Source organism: Contarinia nasturtii, unplaced genomic scaffold (genome assembly GCF_009176525.2).
Source record: "Contarinia nasturtii isolate CC-2019 unplaced genomic scaffold, AAFC_CNas_1.1 Cnas_scaffold_1371, whole genome shotgun sequence".
Taxonomy (NCBI): Eukaryota; Metazoa; Arthropoda; class Insecta; order Diptera; family Cecidomyiidae; genus Contarinia; species Contarinia nasturtii.
Window position 1 is genome coordinate 174,812 of NW_022198708.1, and position 18,772 is coordinate 193,583.

At 33.0% G+C, this 18,772-nt stretch overlaps 1 protein-coding gene across 5 annotated transcripts; it reads right to left on the bottom strand.

Moving 5' to 3' along the window:
• Positions 1–13,179: 13,179 nt before the first annotated feature.
• LOC116345946 (serine/threonine-protein phosphatase 6 regulatory ankyrin repeat subunit B-like) lies at positions 13,180–18,205 on the bottom strand. 5 transcript variants are annotated; one of them, XM_031775757.1, is made up of 20 exons: positions 18,041–18,204; positions 17,462–17,560; positions 17,311–17,409; positions 17,147–17,245; positions 16,990–17,094; positions 16,826–16,924; positions 16,663–16,761; positions 16,499–16,597; positions 16,323–16,421; positions 16,159–16,257; positions 15,777–15,875; positions 15,572–15,721; positions 15,333–15,431; positions 15,164–15,262; positions 14,959–15,108; positions 14,736–14,834; positions 14,537–14,668; positions 13,559–13,657; positions 13,395–13,493; positions 13,180–13,335 (listed from the first exon to the last, which is right to left on the bottom strand). In XM_031775757.1, the coding sequence occupies exons 1-20, from the start codon at positions 18,135–18,137 to the stop codon at positions 13,286–13,288; spliced, it is 2,070 nt and encodes a 689-aa protein (XP_031631617.1). In that variant the 5' UTR covers positions 18,138–18,204; the 3' UTR covers positions 13,180–13,285. The 5 variants fall into 5 exon arrangements, with proteins under 5 accessions (XP_031631617.1, XP_031631616.1, XP_031631619.1 ...); XM_031775756.1 differs by having other exon boundaries at positions 16,984–17,094; XM_031775759.1 differs by lacking the exon at positions 15,572–15,721 and having other exon boundaries at positions 16,984–17,094; positions 18,041–18,205.
• Between the last annotated feature and the right edge of the window lie 567 nt (positions 18,206–18,772).

Consider the following 18,772-nt stretch of genomic DNA (forward strand, 5'->3'; position numbering starts at 1 on the left):
TCGATAAAAACATTTTTGCAGTAATAACAGAACGGAAGACAGAAAGAGATAAACAGGAATCTTACACATGCAACCGTGACAGTGAAATAGTTTAAAACCATGTATGCGCGCACACCAAAATTGTGTATTAGTGTTACAAGACAATATATAGTAAATTCAATACATTGATTGAAATGTAGATGACATTTCGAGGTAATGCGATGAAATTCAACAGAGTAAACCCGACCATCGAAATTGATATTGATTCATCGACATGCACACATGGCGAATAGCTTTTAATTTGTGCATCATTTACCGTTGCAAGCGAACGTCTTTGCATCGCACGATCTGATTCGATTGAAAATTATAAAAGATCCATCAATCGATTTTGACATGTTAATTCATTTCGATTGAAAGCACACGTCTCGAAATGGTTGAATTCCATCATTCATTTCCACATGAAAGGCAATTTATGATTTAAAAAAAAGAACATGAAAGGCAATTTTTGACGAAAAAAATACTGGCCACTAGAAGTCAAAGGTTAATGATGTACATCAGAGTAATTAAACTGTTTTTGATTATTTAAACAATTGAAATTGGTAGTAATCGGTTAGAGTTATAATCATCGGTAGTCGGGTGTCAATTATTATCGGCTTTTTGCTGCCTAATTATTTGCTATTGTTAAGAGACCGCTCATTGTTTTTAGCCAGCCGTTTAAACAATTCGCGTGAAGAGAAGAAAAAAAAACAATACGAACTTTTTTTTCGTTGAAAAACTGAATTAAAAGTAAGCTGGTGCTGAGATCAAGTTGGTTAAGCGTGGCCAATTTTAAATTGGATAACAATAGCCATTGTATGTGCATAAAACAAAGTTTAGAGCACACATACACAAAGCAAGGTCTCGGCGGTTTTTTTCTTTTTAGAAAACTATATGTACATAGTAGATTTGCTAATGTAAATTAGTATAAGATTGATTACATGTTATGTTGCAGCAGAGAGGCTGGAAACAGCGAAGCATTAACACTTCAAAACAAGCTTTGATCAGTATCTGGCACTCGACAATGTAGTCTTGATTTTTTTTTATTTGTTCACTTTAAATTCAAATGCGGTCTGGTTTAATAATTTAATTGATTGTATTTAATTTGAGGCTGAATGAAGACTTGTTAAACAGCTTCGGTTGGTGAGAGGAAAAAATGATAGAGAAAGAGAGAGAGAGAGAGAAAGAGAGAGAGAGAGAGTCGCGTTTGTCAACTGGAAAAGCGAACGATGAAAAAGTATAAAAAATAAAACGCACTTAATGGATTTTTCATTTGGGGAAAAACCGGTTAAAAAAGTTGTCTTCTTAATAAACAGAATCAAGATTCTTCCGTCATTTTTTTTTATCTTTCTCTCATTTCGAGAGTGGTGAGTATTTGGAAAAAAAAAATCTTAGTACTATTCAATCTCCGGCCATGCCTCGCCTCTCCTCAGTGAAAACAGTATTTAAAACCGACAAAAAAAGAAAAGAATTATAAAGAATAACAAGCTTATGCTATCCGATACACCGGCATGCAGAGCGGAAAAAAATGGCACACGCAGAACAACAACGACGCAATGATTATTATGTAACGATATGAACGTACAGTAAATATTGGGTCATGAAGCAGTTACTAAAATAAAAATAATTTTCTACCAATCGCGCATAGTGTGCCGTTTTTAAAACGGCATCCTCTATCGCAAACATACAAACTCGCATTATCATATCTTCCGCTTCATCTAACCAACCAACCAAGTCTTTCTCTCTACACTCGATTCTAATTTGTTTTCATTTTGTTCTGAAATTAGCGATAAAATATATATATATATATATGAGAATCAACACCATTTGCCAAACTTCGACTAAACGGAACGCATTTCATTGGCATTTCTTTTATCGTATATCAACTTTCGTGTGTTTATTCTTCTTCTTTTTCTCGTATCTTTCATTCTCGCAATCTCTTTGGGCCCGTGAGTTTTTTTTCTTCACTGAAGCTGAAAACACGTGCAATTACTTCCATTAGTAATTTTACTGAAATAAAAAGACAAACGTTTTTAATCGATGTTTATGTTGATTTCTTTTCTGCATCGCGCGCGCACACATACCAAACAGATGAAAGTAGTTAGTTTTTCAATCAATCGTAATTTATTATTATAATTACCAACCGAATGAAAATTGTTGGAAATGTGGCTGCAGAGTGAGAAAAAGACAAAAAAAAAGCACCTTCAACGCAATTTTGCATTTCTCTCTTTTTTTGTTGGGCTTCATTATTGTTTTTTTTTTTGCGTAAAATCGGTTAATTTTTATTTTTTCGTAGACAAAACCACATCACTTTTTCAACTTTTTTCCTTCTCTTTTTCAGACTTTTTTTCTTCTTCTTTTGAAAATTGTTATCTTTTGCCACATATTGAACGTTTATTCAGTTTCCATGGTTTGTCAAAAGTAAAAGTGAACCAACATCAACTCATTAACTTGGCTTATAAATTTGAATCGGATACACAGTTTTCTTAAACAAACAACAATAAAAAAAAACAGAGTGAAAAACGATAGAAAATATGATTGGAAATTAGTTCATTATTCGCAATATAATAAAAAGCTCTCATTCTGTCAAAGAAAGAAGAGAGAAAAACGCGCACGCACATACACACTGAATGGGATTCCTTATAATTTATCAAAGGAATTATTTATTCGGTGAATGATGTGAGCTTTGAATGAAACAAATAACAAAAATGACATAAAAAGTGTATACATATATGTGTGTGTGTGCAGCTTGCACAGTGCAGGTGAATCAAAAAGAGATAAAAAATTGCTTTTTATTATTGTTAACTGAAATTTGTTTTTCATATAAGACGAAGAAGACAACCGTATTGAATTGAATCGATAAGCAATCAATTCATGATTTGGTAGCATCAGCCGAAAATACCAGCTGAGTCAAAAAAATGTGTTGTTGTGTTTATGTTTTCGGTGTTCGGTGTTGTCTATTGACGATGTATTTGTATACGAATGGCATTAGCATTGATATTGAGGAATTATATTGTTAAATCAACGAACGAACAAGGTAACATTCACAATCGCGACTTGTTCACTAGTATTGTACCGCTATATATATTGTACTAGTGGCCTACATTTTGTCTTCTTATTTATTGTCATGGACTTTTTTTCCGCTTCTTTCGTCGCGCTCTTGGTTCTCGCTCATCGTTTTACATTGTGAACGCCGGAGCGAGAGTATGTTTTCAGTTTGCATGCCAGACTAGTGTGCTAGTAAAAAAAGATAGAACGAATAAGACAAGCTGCGTCACAAAGAAGGAAGAAACACATCTTCAGCGAATAGCACAGTCAATGTGATTTGATACGAAATGGTAAGCGAGCGCGCACATGCTCATAATATTCTTGTTTGTATGTGGTTGCGACTAGTCTCTTAAGCTCTTACGCTGCTCACGTTGTTCTCTTTCACTTAATTTATTCTGATTGTTGTGCGGCGTATAGGTTTTTTTGGTCTTTTTCTTTATTTAATTTGTTTTCATATTTTTATATATATATATATATTCTTCTTTGAACCGCGTGAATGCCAAAGAGTGTGTGTGTGTATATTGCTTTTCATTATCATCAAGAATGTAACAATTCATTGTGAGTGTATAGTGTTTATTAGTGAAAATGAACATTCAAATACTTCAATCATCAATATAGCAAATCATTTGTGATTTTTTTCTAACGTATATTGTCTCATTGTTTGCATCTCGATCGATTTTGCATCGATTAATTTCGATACACATTTATATAGTTTTCACACATTCCCATTGATTGTTTGCATTCTATTGGTGTTTTGATTTTTGTTGCCTTTGTTGAGGTTATTTCACAAACAATTAAGAGATCAATAGAAAATTTCTTTCTCTCGCTTCCATTTTGTATTCACATCGAATGGATTAATAAATAAACATATAAACTAGTATATTCATCTATCTTTGTTTATTTCGTTTTCAATGCTCACCGTCTACATCCTGATGAATACATTTTGATATTAATTGTGCCATTTTGTGGAATTGATTAATACGATATACACGCAATCTGCGCCAGTTACATCCAATGATCTTGATATTGACTCATAGCGAATGAATAGGTCTTGCTTAAATAGCAAAACATGTTGATCTTATCGGTTTTTTGTAATTAACTTCTTTTACACCGTCACCATGCATACACACACTGACACTGTCTCCACATATCTTTGACCCATTTTAAATCATAATCTCATGCCAAATTATAACATTTTGTGGTAACTGCAACTGTTGCTGCTATGCAGTGACAAATGATCATCAATTTCGGTCCGTTATTTTTTGCGTCCTCACCATGTATCACTTTATAGTCTATTGAAACTTGTTAAATGAAAGTGTTGAAAGGCTAAACACGGATTTCGCTGACGATGACAAACGGAATATTGGCAAAAGCCACAACTTGCAAAAATACGAGAAAATGTATTTGATTAAATTGTAAAGAAAATTAACTAGCTAACATGCGTGGATTTTCACGCCTACTTGAAAATCAATGACAAACATATTGAACATGTTGACGAATGCAAACCTATCGACCAATTGGCCATTTAACGTGAAATTTCAGTTGATTCGAAAATTAAAAGCAATCACTTTATTTGAGTACCACGGTTAGATGAGATCAATGCACTTTTCACCGGCAAATTGTCAACAAAACTACGCACGATTCAATTCGATAAATTAATCATAATACGAAGCTAAAAAGAGAAAAGCCATCAGCACGTTTTTGGGGGAAGCGTGAACGCGATAAGTTACAGATGCTTTCACTCAATTGGTTCAAACTGACGATGAAAATCTCAGAACCCGTCAGGCTTTCTATTCAAGCATATGTTATTGCAATTTGAAAAATGCTTTTAATAGGGTGGCATTTATATTCGATTCTTTCGAATGCATTTACAATGTCAGACCACATAACAGCACTGAAATGCCGACGAAAAAGTGTCAAATTTTACGTTTTTAAGCCACTTCACAGGGGACAATTTTCTTTAAATTCCAGTTTACAGTTAAAGTATTGTTAAAATGAATAAACGTAATTTACCACCATATAAATAGGACCAAACCAAAAGGTACTATAAAAAAATGTAATTTTCAAAATTGGAAAAATGGTTGGCTCTTTGTATGGATTATGATGTCGCCGAATCTGAATAAGTCTTAATTTTATGGAAAACAAGAAAATGCATTCGAAAAATGTCAAAATGAATGCCACCCTAATACATATCACATTCTCCGTTTTCCTGCAGTAGCAATAACTTCAAAAACAATAACAAAAGCCTTAGTGAAATAATAATAATAATAATTAAGCTGACACTCACGGAAAAACATTCAAAATAACTCATTCTATGAAGTGGCAAAGTGAATGAACAATAGGTTATTTTGTTACGTGTACTCACGCAAAATGACGTTCTGTTCATTTTCTCTTTTATTTATTTTATTCACAAGTGTGTGCTTTTTCTTCTCTTTTTGTTGAAAAAAAAAACCTAAATAAATAAAAAGATTTCGCTTTTCACTTGTCCAATCGCAGTGTGAATATGAAGCATGTGTATACAATGTTTAACATGCAAATTCGACATAATTTGCCGTTCGCCCACTCCGAATAAATGGTAGATTCGAAACGGAACCATAATATTTATTGAGCTATAGCTGTGTGTCAACTTATTAACTACTTTGATTTCCATCGCCAATTCAAATTCTATTTAAAACATGACAAATTGATAAAATGTCGAGATTTGTGTTTATGAAAGGAAACGAAATACAATCGTTAAAATGATATCGTCATCAGATCATTTTATTTGCGAGCCATATTTTCACTTTTGATTGTTTGTTTACAATGCGATTTCAGAGAAAATGGATTGAACGGCATTTTCATTTAACTCGGTTAACATTTTTTTTTTCTCTCGCACGTGGTTCTTTTGAAGAGCTCTCAATGCATATAAGAAATACATTTAAAACACTTTCAACATTTCCACGCTTTGAATCGTTACATCTTAACACTCTGCAATTCTAATCGATCTAATATGGTTGAGCCAGTATGTGAACTCAATTTAAATCGATTTAAAATGCATGATCACTATTTCATTTGTGTCAAAAACTTTTGCGAGTGAAATTCCTAGAACTCTGAATGTGGCATTGATTGTACAATTTCAACCATTTGAAAATAATATAAATAATGGAATAAACGACAAATTTGTCGGAATTGATCGTATGAACTGGGCTAAATCCAATATTCATGCACATTATCGCCATTTTGAATGAATATTTGTGACATTAAAAGCGATTTCAGGTGACCTCAAAATCATCAAAACGATCTAATCGCCGCACAATATTTATTTATTATTTTGATTTTTGGTGAAAATCATATACGGGGAGATTTGAGTCAATAAATTTCTTTGAAAAAAACACTCAATTCAATTTATTCGATCCATTTCACTAGGAAATTATTATTTTTTTTACATCGTTCAGCATTATTTCTGTTTTGAGATATAAATATTCGAAAATCTCAAAAATAACTAATATGGAGAGAGAGAGAGAGAGGCTTAAGATCGACTTTTTATTAATTCAATGTCATTTCATATTTTCGACATAAAAGCCATTGATAATTTTCACTTTGGTCGCAAGTTGGTTTACATTTTTGAAATGGTTGTTTTTGCATTTTGAAAATGGCAAAAAACCACAACAACGACAACGCTCTTTATAACTTTGGTATTCTACTCCACATTTTCTCTTTTTTGGTCATTGTTGTTATTTTTTCTCCATTTCACGCTATTAATATTCATAGTAAAATTGCAGAAAGAAAAAAAAGAATCATTAACAAGACACCAAAAACACACTGCTCGAGTAAATCGAATGAGAGAAGAGGGAAAAAAGCTGAAACACATGTCATACGCAAAGGTAATAAATTTTTCGCACACTTGAAGGAATCAACTTTGTTGCTGATTTTTTTTCTTTCTCGCGTGTGACTCACCACAGTTGTTGATGTTTTTTTGCTTTGCTTTCATATGCGCGCATTGCACTAGAAATATACTAACACGGGCTGTAGCGTTAGATCTATTGAGATTCTATGCAAGTTTTTTAAAAAAATGAAAAGACGAAAGTTTTTGAATTGTATTCAGATTCAAAGCCCGTTATGAAGATTCGCATTTATTTCGCATCGCTAAAAAACAGTATTCTCTTCGAGGCAATTAATTACGAGATAAAACTTTAAATGAATAGTGTTTTTGCACACAATATTCGAGAACAATTCATTGTAACTGGATGCTTCGCACGGAAAGTGTGAAGTTAAGAGCGTATAGTGAAAGTTAAAAAAAGATTCCGAATTGAAAAGAATGTGTGAAATGTCTAAAAGAATTGAACAATATGACAAAAATTTCTCCATTTTTTTCATAATTTCCCCGTTCTTGCGAGCAACTGCAAAACAAAACATGTACACTGGAAGTAGTTGGTTTACATACATGCATGCTTTAATCGATTTAAATAACTTAATGTCGATCAGAGTGCGTTATGGAAAATGTTGAGAGAGCCGAACGAAGAGGACTTCTCAAGTGTGAACACGATTCAATACAACATGGAAGCATGTGAACCTCTTCCACATCATATGCTTAATTAGCGGTAACGGTATATCGTTCTTTTAGTAGACTTTCTTTGTATAAAGTGAAATGGTTGTGCAAAAAAAAAGACGACGACAAAACAGAAGAAAACAAACAAAGCGAAGTGATGGTTTTTTTTATCGAAAGCACACCTCTTTATGCGAAATCGAATTTTCCACAAAGGCATTAGTAAGCCCATTTTAAAGTGAATTATCGCAAAAATATGGCAATGAATGCCAAAGAAGCGCACACACATTTCATAAAATTCGAAAAGAACAACAACACACACACAACAACAATAATGATGTTCCGAACTAATCTTCAGCAAATCAAGATACATATTCACAACATACATACCAGTCCACGGTATAGTGATTAAAACAATAGGAAATAATAATAAATCACAAAAGCTTTGCAAGACGAATAATAATAAAAAGAAGCAGATAAGAAAAGCATCGAATTCACATGGATTCGTCATAAATACATATGCGAGTGTGATAATTTCAAATGATGAGCAACCAGATGAATATTTACTAAGACCGAAAGTGTGAAAAAAGCGAAAAAAATTACAGTTTTCGATCAACTATAGACAATATGGTTTTCTTTCTTTCTTAATCACTATGCTGAGAGAAGAAGAAAAGAATGGAAACAGTATCCCGCAAAAGAGAAAATAACATCATCATTCTCTTTCTCTCTAGACCGATAATGTCTCGCAGTGTATATTTTTGCGATTAATATTGATTACATTATTGTGTGAAAATAAGTCGCGATGTGAAAACAAATGTTTTCTTTCCCTTTCATATTTCATTTTTCGCCCAACTGCTAACAGCATCCGACATTTACATAAAAATCAACCCAAAAACCTATAAAGCACAAAACATCATGTATATGCCATGCCGCTATTCGAACACGCAATCAACGTAATCCGAAAACGAAGAAAATTGAAAACTGAAATGAAAAATGTCTTAATATTAAGAGGCATCGTCAAACATTTTAACGAGAAACTGCTTATATGCTGCACAACGAAATCGAAACGACAAACAAGCAGAAGAGAAGCAACAAAATACGAAACAATATTTGCGCTTCTATTATGAATCGAGAAAATTGAATCAATTATTCTTTCCCTTTTTCTCGGAAACAAATAATTTTCTGAGAAAGATTTCAAACAGTGTTAACAAAAATACAAGCGACGCGTGAGAACGTCTAAGCAGCTGATGAAAATCCAATGCACAACAACAAGTGATTGGAAAGTTTTTAACATAATTTGGGAAACATCGAATTTTCAACATTTGAATGCAAAAAAAATGACAATTCCATTCAATTTACATGTCAATGAAATTTTGGCGGAAATTAAGATTTATATTGCCATTTGAACACACATGCCAAAGTATTGATATTTCCATTTGCAAAAAAATGATACGAAAATAACAAAATATGAATAAGTTGAGACTAAATTGATCTGAAATTGCGTTGAAAATAGAATAGCAACTTTTTAGCGAGGAATTCGTGGTTTCAATTTCAGAAAAAGCCTTGTGTTATGGTTCCAGTTTCAAGTCACTTTATTTCTAACCCATTGAGGTGCAGACATTCGATGTCAGAAGTTATATAGAAAATGTATTCAAATCAACCAATATTTCAAGTGCCAATCATTCATGTAAGAGAAAATAATTTCGCACGAAGTTTGCAATTTATATTATATCACATGCGAAACACCTTCTATGAAGTGAACTCCAATCATTAAACCAATTGAATGCGCAATAAAGTTCAACTGATGACAATTTTCAAGGTTTTTTTTTTCTTCAGACAGACGCTTGAATGACTGACTCTGAAGTGCAACAGAAAAAAATATTCTTTTTGATTCTCGGACATTTACCTGTGTGTCATTATTGATATTGGTGTCTCGTTAAATCTTCTTCAAATTCCTTAGTGATGAACTCTTGTGATTCATCAACGAGCGACCGAATTGAGTCAGCTGTCAACAGATTTGAATTGAACATATTTTGGACATTTTAATGGAATACACTATACTTGGAAGTAATGCTTGATGTATCGATGTATAAACGGATCGAATTTGAAAAAAATATATATTTAACGACCCACATCCTCGGAACAACTGAATAATTTAAATCAAAACTGTAGGATTTTACCTCGAGCGATATAGACTTTTGCTCGGCAATCATCTTCATGGTAGCAGCAAAAAAAACAGTATTACTGATAATGTGTACTTGATATTTATTATTAAAACTTGCTCCTTTTTCTGGTAGCTGCTTGACTAAATCTATATTATTTGGAAATTAAATTAAGCTGATCATACATATGAATATTTTAATGAAACATTTCATTTAAAATGATTTAGATTAGAATAGAAAACAAATAAAGATTGGGAACAAACGAAACGGCAGTTTCACACGCCGTGAATGCTTCCACTGACCCAAAATGATACTTGAATTTTAACGGGCGAAATGATTATTTGTATAGATTTCATGCAAAATTGCAAATGACGCGTACTAACTTCGTATCATAATAAATAATACCCATTGTAATGCTACGTTACTCGTCGTATTACGATCGATTTTACTAGTTATCGTAGTAAGTATGATATGTTAATGGGCTATCTGTAAATTTCATATTGCTCTTTTATTTTCATCGGTATTTGAGCTCACTTTTATCCTCATCCATTCATTTGAATGTCATCCATTTTGAGTCACTTCCATTCTTATCTTATTTAAAGCTTGATCAACTAAATTCATTTAAATTAATGAAAAGATTGAATATTCGAAAAAATCCATGCCAAACTGAGTGGTTTTCCTTTTAATATTCATGCTTTGTGACAAACAAAACTCTGAGTAGAACCATCAATTTTATTGTTAACAACATTTCAAGAATAAACAAAAAATAAAACGAAATAGTGCATTATCTGATTTCTTGTTATAAATAAAAATACACTTTCTTTAGATACTTAATATTTAGTTGGAAATAATGCTTGATGTATCGCTTTATAAATGGATTGAATTTAAAAAAAAATTCTGACCACCAAGGCTTCTCGGACAAACTGATCAATTTTCGTCAAAACTGGAGGATTTGAACTCGACCTATTCCTAAAAATTTGTAGCTATATAGACTTTTGCTTGAAAATTTATGAAAATGGACAGCAATTTGGTGTTTAAATTCTTGCTATGTTTTTTTTTATTAAAAGAGCATCTCAAGAGCTACAAGTTCTTAGGAAAAATCTCACTTCTATGGAAAATCATTTCCCTGTGCAAATTTTTCATTAAGAAAAATATAGTTTTTGTGGATTGGGCTCAGATATCTGAAAAGAGTAGGTCGTGTTCACCGAGAGTCAAGCGCAATAAGGGCACACTATATAAACGCCATCTATTAATAACCGACTAACTACAATGTAAATCAAACGTATCTGTTTCCCCTTTTTATTTACTCCCTTCTCCTCTCGCTATACTTTTACATTGTAGTTAGCCTGTTTTACAAAGATGTCGTTTCTGTGTAAGATGTGTGACGTCACAATGTATTTATATGGATAGCGCTCGACTCTCGGTGTTCACCTCCTGAGTAAATTTTTTCTTTTTGCTCCAGAAAGTGACCCGATTTGAATTTTTCAAATCTGTTGACTGATTTTGAATTGTGCATATTTTGTCTACCAATCCGTCATATACTTTTAAGTTTTCTCTGTAAAAAAACACCTCTCAAGCTCAAGCTTCACCGCAGACAAAACCCTTAAAATAAATCAAATACTCAATGGGCGATGCACAAAGAACAGCCATTTCTTTCTACATTTATTGATGATATTTTTTGGCCAGAAACTGCATTGGTTGCGTCAAAACATTTTGTTTTTCGTTCCCCAAAACACATCATTTTCCGATATGAATAAAAAAAACATATAAGCCAAACAAGACATATATGATGTGAAACGTGCATGGAATATAAGATTTGTGTAAAAAATACAAAGTTTGCTCGTTTTATCAATCGATTGAATAGATAATATAACAAATTTTTGTTTAGTCAACTGAATAAAACCCATGCTGATGATTTGATTTCAAAACTTATTTCAGACTTGGAAATAAATTGGCCCGGTTGTTGATTTCTCACAGTTGAAAATCTTAAGTTTGAATAATTTGAATGTTGCTCGGCTCTCCAAGTGTAATACGACTCTTCCATTCTTCTCAGAACACGCACAAGCGAGTTTAGAAAAAAGTTACAATTTGCTTTGTAAAGCTCTGAACTTTGGAGCGCGAAGCTGAATCATCTCTTTTAAGTTTTCATAAGTTGCATTCTGAATACGGAATTATATCTAAAAAATAGTATAAAATTACGTATTTTATGAAGAGTATACTTTGAATACCTGTAAGCTATCATAAAATGTACCGTTTCAATTTAAATGCTTTTTTCTCCGTTGACGATTCATCTTAGTTACATTTTCGTCCATATTACAACAGGTACACGCATAAAAACATACAGAGAGCATATCTTTAGGCGCATTTGCTATTATTTATTTGGTAGACGGTTGCCATGTTGTTGTTATTTTGTAAGTTTTATTATTTCTAATGTTGATAGGTCCACAGCATTTGCAATGTTTTAACCACATGCAAACGTTGATTGCCGTCATTCGAACGTAATAAAGAAATATATACGTATATATAAACATACTCATAACTTTGAATAGGTTAAAGTTTGCGAACATAATAGCTTGACCTTGAATATTTGGAAAGAAAATACTTACCCAATGGTAATCGCAATTGTTCCTATTCGTATAAATTAAGCATATTAAATGAAAGAAAACGTTTTACTTTAACGTTTTATGATTTTCACGTCCAAGGAAATGCCATTCACGATTCAATATTATTAGTTCTTTTATAAACAAATATATAAGAGTTTTCTGTTTTATTAGCTTGAATGTCTTATGATTTGCGATTCAGAAGTCGTCGAGAAGACATTTTATTACATTATTCACCGAATCACCTTGTTTGACATAACATGTTATGTATAGCAATTCACTGGGTATATAACATAATTTTCCTTTTCTTTTTCTGTACGCAAATCTCTCTAATCGTCTGCAATAAAGTTCAACTACTTGTTTTTCCACAAAATTTATCTATTTTATTCGAATTTATGGAATGTTCTTAAGAAAATATTTGAAAAAGCCTCTGATCACAATTTTCAGTTTTTTTTTCTTCACTGTGTGACAGACACTGAAGTGCTACAAAAAAAAAAATAATCTTTAAACATATTTTATACATTTTAATGGGATATACTACTGATTTCTTCTATAATTTCTTATTATAGATAAAAAATATACTGCCAATGTACTTGGAAGTAATGCTTGGTGTATCAATGCATCAACGACTTGTATTTAAAAAATACATGCAGTAATTTGAGTTTATGTAACACAATCGACGTTCTTGCCGCACCATTTAGTGTTATTGCCGCACAATGAAAAAATATTTCTGACCACCAGGGATGCTCGGACAAACTGAACAATTTTAATCAAAAATGTCGGATTTTAGCTATATCTCCATGGTAGCAGCAAACAAAAACAGTATTACTGATAATGTGTACTTGATATTTATTTTCTTTGTATTTTTATAATTTGAATAATCAATTGGCTACAATGGTATTTTCACCACACATTCAGCCCTATCATCTAGTCTCTCATAACATAGCCCCATGTTTTCGGAGAAGTTCAGCCACATTGTTTCGACCTGGAAAGCAAAGAATCAAATCATTAAAAGGAATTCCTAGTTTGAGTCGACAGTGTTACCGTTTTTTGTAGCTATTGATAGCGGCGTCTCTTTATCTTTATCTTCTACATTGATATTAGCCCCATGATTGATAAGCAGTTCAGTCACATCCTTATTACCTGGAAAGCAAAGAATCAAATATTAAAAGGAATTCATAGTTTGAGTCGATATTTTGCACTATTACCCATTTTTGCAGCTACATGAAGCGGCGTTTGTTTATCTTTATCTTCTGCATTTATATTAGCCCCACGATTGATGAGAAGTTTAACCATTTCCTTGTGAGCTGAAAACCAAAGAATCAAACAATAATTAGGTTTTAGGTAAGCTTATTTTTTATGTAGCATGTAGGAATTTCAATTTAGAACGAGAACGATTTTTTCTAGGGGATTCCGACTTATACGAATGTTGCATTTGCGAGCGAATGTTTCATACATATTTTACGAATGGAAGCAAATGATCACGCATACAAACTAAACACAGGAATGTTTATGTACAAATCACGACAATATGTCTCAAACAGTATGCGGCATTCGCGAATGGCTGCGAATGAAATATACGAATTTTCATAGATGTTGATGAATATACTTTATTTCGTATATTTTACGTATGAATAGGAAAAGTTTATATTTTGCGAATAGACTGCCATTTGCGAATAGTAGAAAGCCCCTGGGATTTTTTGAATCAGCATCGAGAGAAACTTTTAGAAACAATATTGTTAAATTAGACCATTTGATATTTGTTAATCGGTGAATTGATCAATTTTAAGACATGTTTTGGGGCGACAGAGATCATACAATGAACACAATCGATATCTGCTGTTCCGAAGTCGAAAAGGATAACGGCTGGGCATTCGATCGAGTAGTGTTTCATTGCAAATAATATTGTAAAATAATTGAGGGGTTCCGAGGAAAAATGTTACGTAGAAAAGTTCCGTGGAAAAATGTTCGGGAGCTAAATGATATCATTTAGCAAAGCTAATTGGTACCAAATAGCTCTTTTAAATGATACCAAATAGCTCAACCAAAGCTCATTTAGCTCCCGAACATTTTTCCGCGGAACTTTTCTACGTAACATTTTTCCTCCGAACCCCTCAATTGTGATAAATTCATTTTGTGGTTAGACGGTGAATGAATAAATAATAATTAAATGCGGACACTATTACCATTGTCTACAGTTACGAAAAGCGGTGATTCTTCTGCATTAATATCAGTCCCATTATTAATGACTTTATCTTCATTTTGTGCCCAAAAATTAACATCACTCTTCTTGAGAAGTTCAGCCATTTTCTTCCGATCTGGAAAACAAAGAATCAAAAGATTAGAAAGGTATTCATAGTTCCACTCGATAGTTTGGACAATTACCCCATTTTGCAGCTACATGTAGCGGCGTTTGTTTATCTTTATCTTCTGCATTTATATTAGCTCCACGGTTGATGAGAACTTCAGCTGCATCCCTTCGATCTGGAAAGAATCAAAACATAAGGAATTCATAGTTCCGCTAAATGAGTGGCCGTAAGCAGAATTGTCAATTCATGAATGTCTTGAAGTCAAATTGAGAATTTAACGTATTTTAACAACTCTTTACCGAGAAAAGTTAGAGTGATATCAAAAGAGTTAAGTTTTGGGTTCACTCGAAAATTTTCTGAAGCTTCATGTAGTGGCGTTCGTTTATCTTTATCTTCTGCATTAATATTAGCCCCAAAAAGGATGAGATGTTCAACCACATACTTCCAACCTGGAAAGCAAATAATCAAATATTCATATTTCCACTAGATAATTCGAACTATTACTATTTGCTGAAGCCTCATGTAGTGGCGTTCGTTTATCTTTATCTTCTGCATTAATGTTAGCCCCATGATGGATGAGAAAATCGGTCACTTCTCTCCCATCTGGAAATCATAGAATAAAACATTGAACGGAATTCATTATTCGGAACTCGATAATTTAGATTATTATTACTATTTTGTGCAGCTTCATGTAGCGGCGTTCGTTTATCTTTATCTTCCACATTAATATTAGCCCCATGATTGATGAGAAGTTCGACCACATCGTTTATACCTGGAAAGAAAAGTATCGAATATTAAAAGGAATTCATAGTTCCACTAGATGAGTGGATGTAAGCAGAATTGTCAATTCATGAATGACGCGAGTGCCTTCAAGTCAAATGGACAATTAAATGTTTTTTATCAACTCATTACGGAGATAAGTTTGAGATATATTGGTAAATCCACTCGATGAGTCCATCCGAAAATTTTCTGAAGCTTCATGTAGTGGCGTTCGTTTATCTTTATCTTCTGCATTGATATTAGCCCCATGATTGATGAGAAGTTTAGCCACATCCTTTTCACCTGGAAAGCATTTTGAAAGGAATTCATAGTTCCACTAAATAATTTGGACTATTACCTTTTCTTGCAGCTGCATGTAGTGGCGTTTGTTTAAAATTATCTTCTGCTGTAATATTAGCCCCATGAATGATGAGAAGTTCAACCATTTCTTTTCGACCTGGAAAACAAAAAATCAAATATTTAAACTGTTTGGATGTTCGGAATATATTCGTATGTTTGAAAAAAAAGCGGAACAAATGCAATCACTGTTGTTAAAATTCATGTCGTCAGACACCATGACGTAACGCCATCTCAACTCAAGGTAAAAATCATACGTGTACCGAACATATTCGGTGTTCGATCGAACATACGAACGAAAATGGTGAACATTTCATTTTCTGCAAACGATCCGTACTTTCGTTTGTGTTCGTTGACAGCACTGTTTCCACTTGGACTATTACCGTTTGCTGAAGCTGTATGTAGCGGCGTTCGCTTATCTTTATCTTCTACATTGATATTAGCCCCAGAATTGATAAGCAGTTCAGTCACATCCTTATTACCTGGAAAGCAAAGAATCAACTATTAAAAGGAATTCATAGTTTCACTCGATAATTTGAACTATTACCATATTCCGGAGCTAGATGTAGTGGCGTTCGCTTATCTTCATCTTCTGCATTAATATTAGCCCCATGACTGATGTAAAGTTTAACTAAATCGCTCCGACCTGGAAAGCATGGAATCCAATATTAAAAGGATTTCATACATGATTTCATAGTGCCACTAGATAATTTGGTGTATTACCTCTTCTTGCAGCTGCATGTAGCGGCGTGTGTTTAAAATTATCTTCTGCAGTAATATTAGCCCCATGAATGATGAGAAGTTCAACCATTTCAATGCGACCTGAAAAACAAGGAATCAAATATTAAAAGGGATTCATAGTTCCACTCGATAATTTGGACTATTACTATTTGTTGAAGCTGCATATAGTGGCGTTTGTTTATCTTTATCTTCCGCAGTAATGTTAGCCCCACCATTTATTAAAAGTTCAGCCACATCTATATTATCTGGAAAGCAAGGAACCAAATATTAAAGAAATTCATAGTTCTACTCGAAAATTTGGACTATTACCATTTGCTGAAGCTTCATGTAGCGGCGTTCGTTTATTCTTATCTTCTGCACTAATATTAGCCCCATGATTGATAAAAAGTTCAGCCAAATTATTCCAACCTGAAAAGCAAATAATCAAACAATATAAGAAATTCTTAGTTCCACTCGAAAATATGGACTATCACGAAATATTGAAGCAGCAATATCATGTAGTGGCGTTCGTTTATCTTTATCTTCTGCACTAACATTAGCACCACGATTGATGAGAAATTCAGCCACATCCTTCAAACCTGGAAAGTAAAAAATCAATTCATAGTTCCACACGATAATTTGAAATATTACCAAGGTAGGCAGCTTTATGTAGCGGCGTTCTTTTATATATATTTTCTGCATTAATATTAGCCCCACGATTTATGAGAAGTTCAACCATACTTTTATTAACTGGAAGTCAAAGAATCATATATTAAATGGAATTCATAGTTCCAATTGATAGTTTGCACTATTACCAAGGCGGGCAGCTTCATGAAGCGGTGTACTTTTATAAATGTCTTCTGCACCAACATTAGCACCATGATTGATGAGAAATTCAGCCACATCCTTCCAACCTGGAAAGTGAAAAATCAATTCATAGTTCCACACGATAATTTGCAATATTACCAAGGTAGGCAGCTGTATGTAACGGCGTTCGTTTATATTTATCTTCTGCATTAATATTAGCGCCACGATTTATGAGAAGTTCAACTATAGTTTTATTACCTGGAAGTCAAAGAAGCATGTATTAAAGGGATTTCATAGTTTCACTCGATAGTTGGCTAAATTCATTAATTTTGAAATGTTGTATGGAAAATCGACTATAGTCAATTAGTCATTCAGTAGATTATTTTGGGACATTTTGACTGTCAGGCGTTTATGATTATTGTAACATTTACGACGGTTAACTAAATTTAACTAAAGTTGTTTATTTTTTCAGTCAATAGTCAGTCAATTTATCCTAAAACAGCTGACAGTTACTTTTTTGCACACGGTGGCATTTTAGGTATTTTGAAAATAATTTGTGAAATCAAATTGAATGCTTAGTATCTCTAAGCTGAGCATATATAGCTGAACAATTAATCAACACTGAATAATTTGAAGAGAAATTAAGCAAATTTCACACACAACGCCGCAACATGGTTAAGTGTTAAGAAAGATCTATCAAAATTACTTGGCATTTGATTGATAAAAGTTTGAAATTACCTCTTATAATGGCAGTTGATAGCTGTTCGTTCAAATCAGACATTGCACGCACTTTCAGAGACAAACATATTAAAACAATCACACATTCCACTTTCATTGTTACAAATGATGTAGGTTTCGATTAAATATTCTACACAAAATGTTTAATAAATTTGAAAAAAAAAAAAACGATATTTACGATGAAAACTCAAATGAGTACTGATTTTTCTGGCTTTACGCTACACGTTATTTATTGCAAAATGTGGATGCAATTTTGATAATGATGAACGTTGGATGCCAAATCAAGTGAGAGTACACACAGAAAAATTCTATCAATACTTAACACGCCATTTCCGTGCTTACAGGGATGTAACAATGCGAGTGCTCTACTTACAGAACACGTTAGACCAGGTTGGATCCACCTGCTTCACAAGATTCACTTCCAGTCATCTCCCGATCGCTTATCTAAAGTGTTCCCAAGCCTCTAGTGATAGATTTTTTAAAACTGATTTTATAGGATGGTTAGGTATGTGGTGGAATAGATACCATTAGATTTTGATCCAAATTGGTTGACTCGATGGTCTTACAGTGGATAAAATTCTTATTTTTTCAGAGTTTGTATGGGGATATCAAAATTTGTTGATTTAATGGTAAAATTTGGATTCCTTAATCCAAAATTAGGACGATATTTTTGTTATTGATCTTCATGTTCTGTCATGTTTTTACACGTTTTTTTTTATTTTTAATAAATTT

Excerpts from the sequence above, each read along its gene's own strand:
- LOC116345946 (XM_031775756.1), bottom strand. The coding sequence starts at position 18,137 with ATGAAAGTGGAATGTGTGATTGTTTTAATATGTTTGTCTCTGAAAGTG. Across the intron at positions 15,263-15,332 it reads ACATGAAGCTGCACAAAATA|ATGGGAGAGAAGTGACCGAT; the intron begins GTAATAATAATC and ends TATGATTTCCAG. Across the intron at positions 13,494-13,558 it reads TCATGTAGCTGCAAAAATGG|GTAATAAGGATGTGACTGAA; the intron begins GTAATAGTGCAA and ends TTTGCTTTCCAG.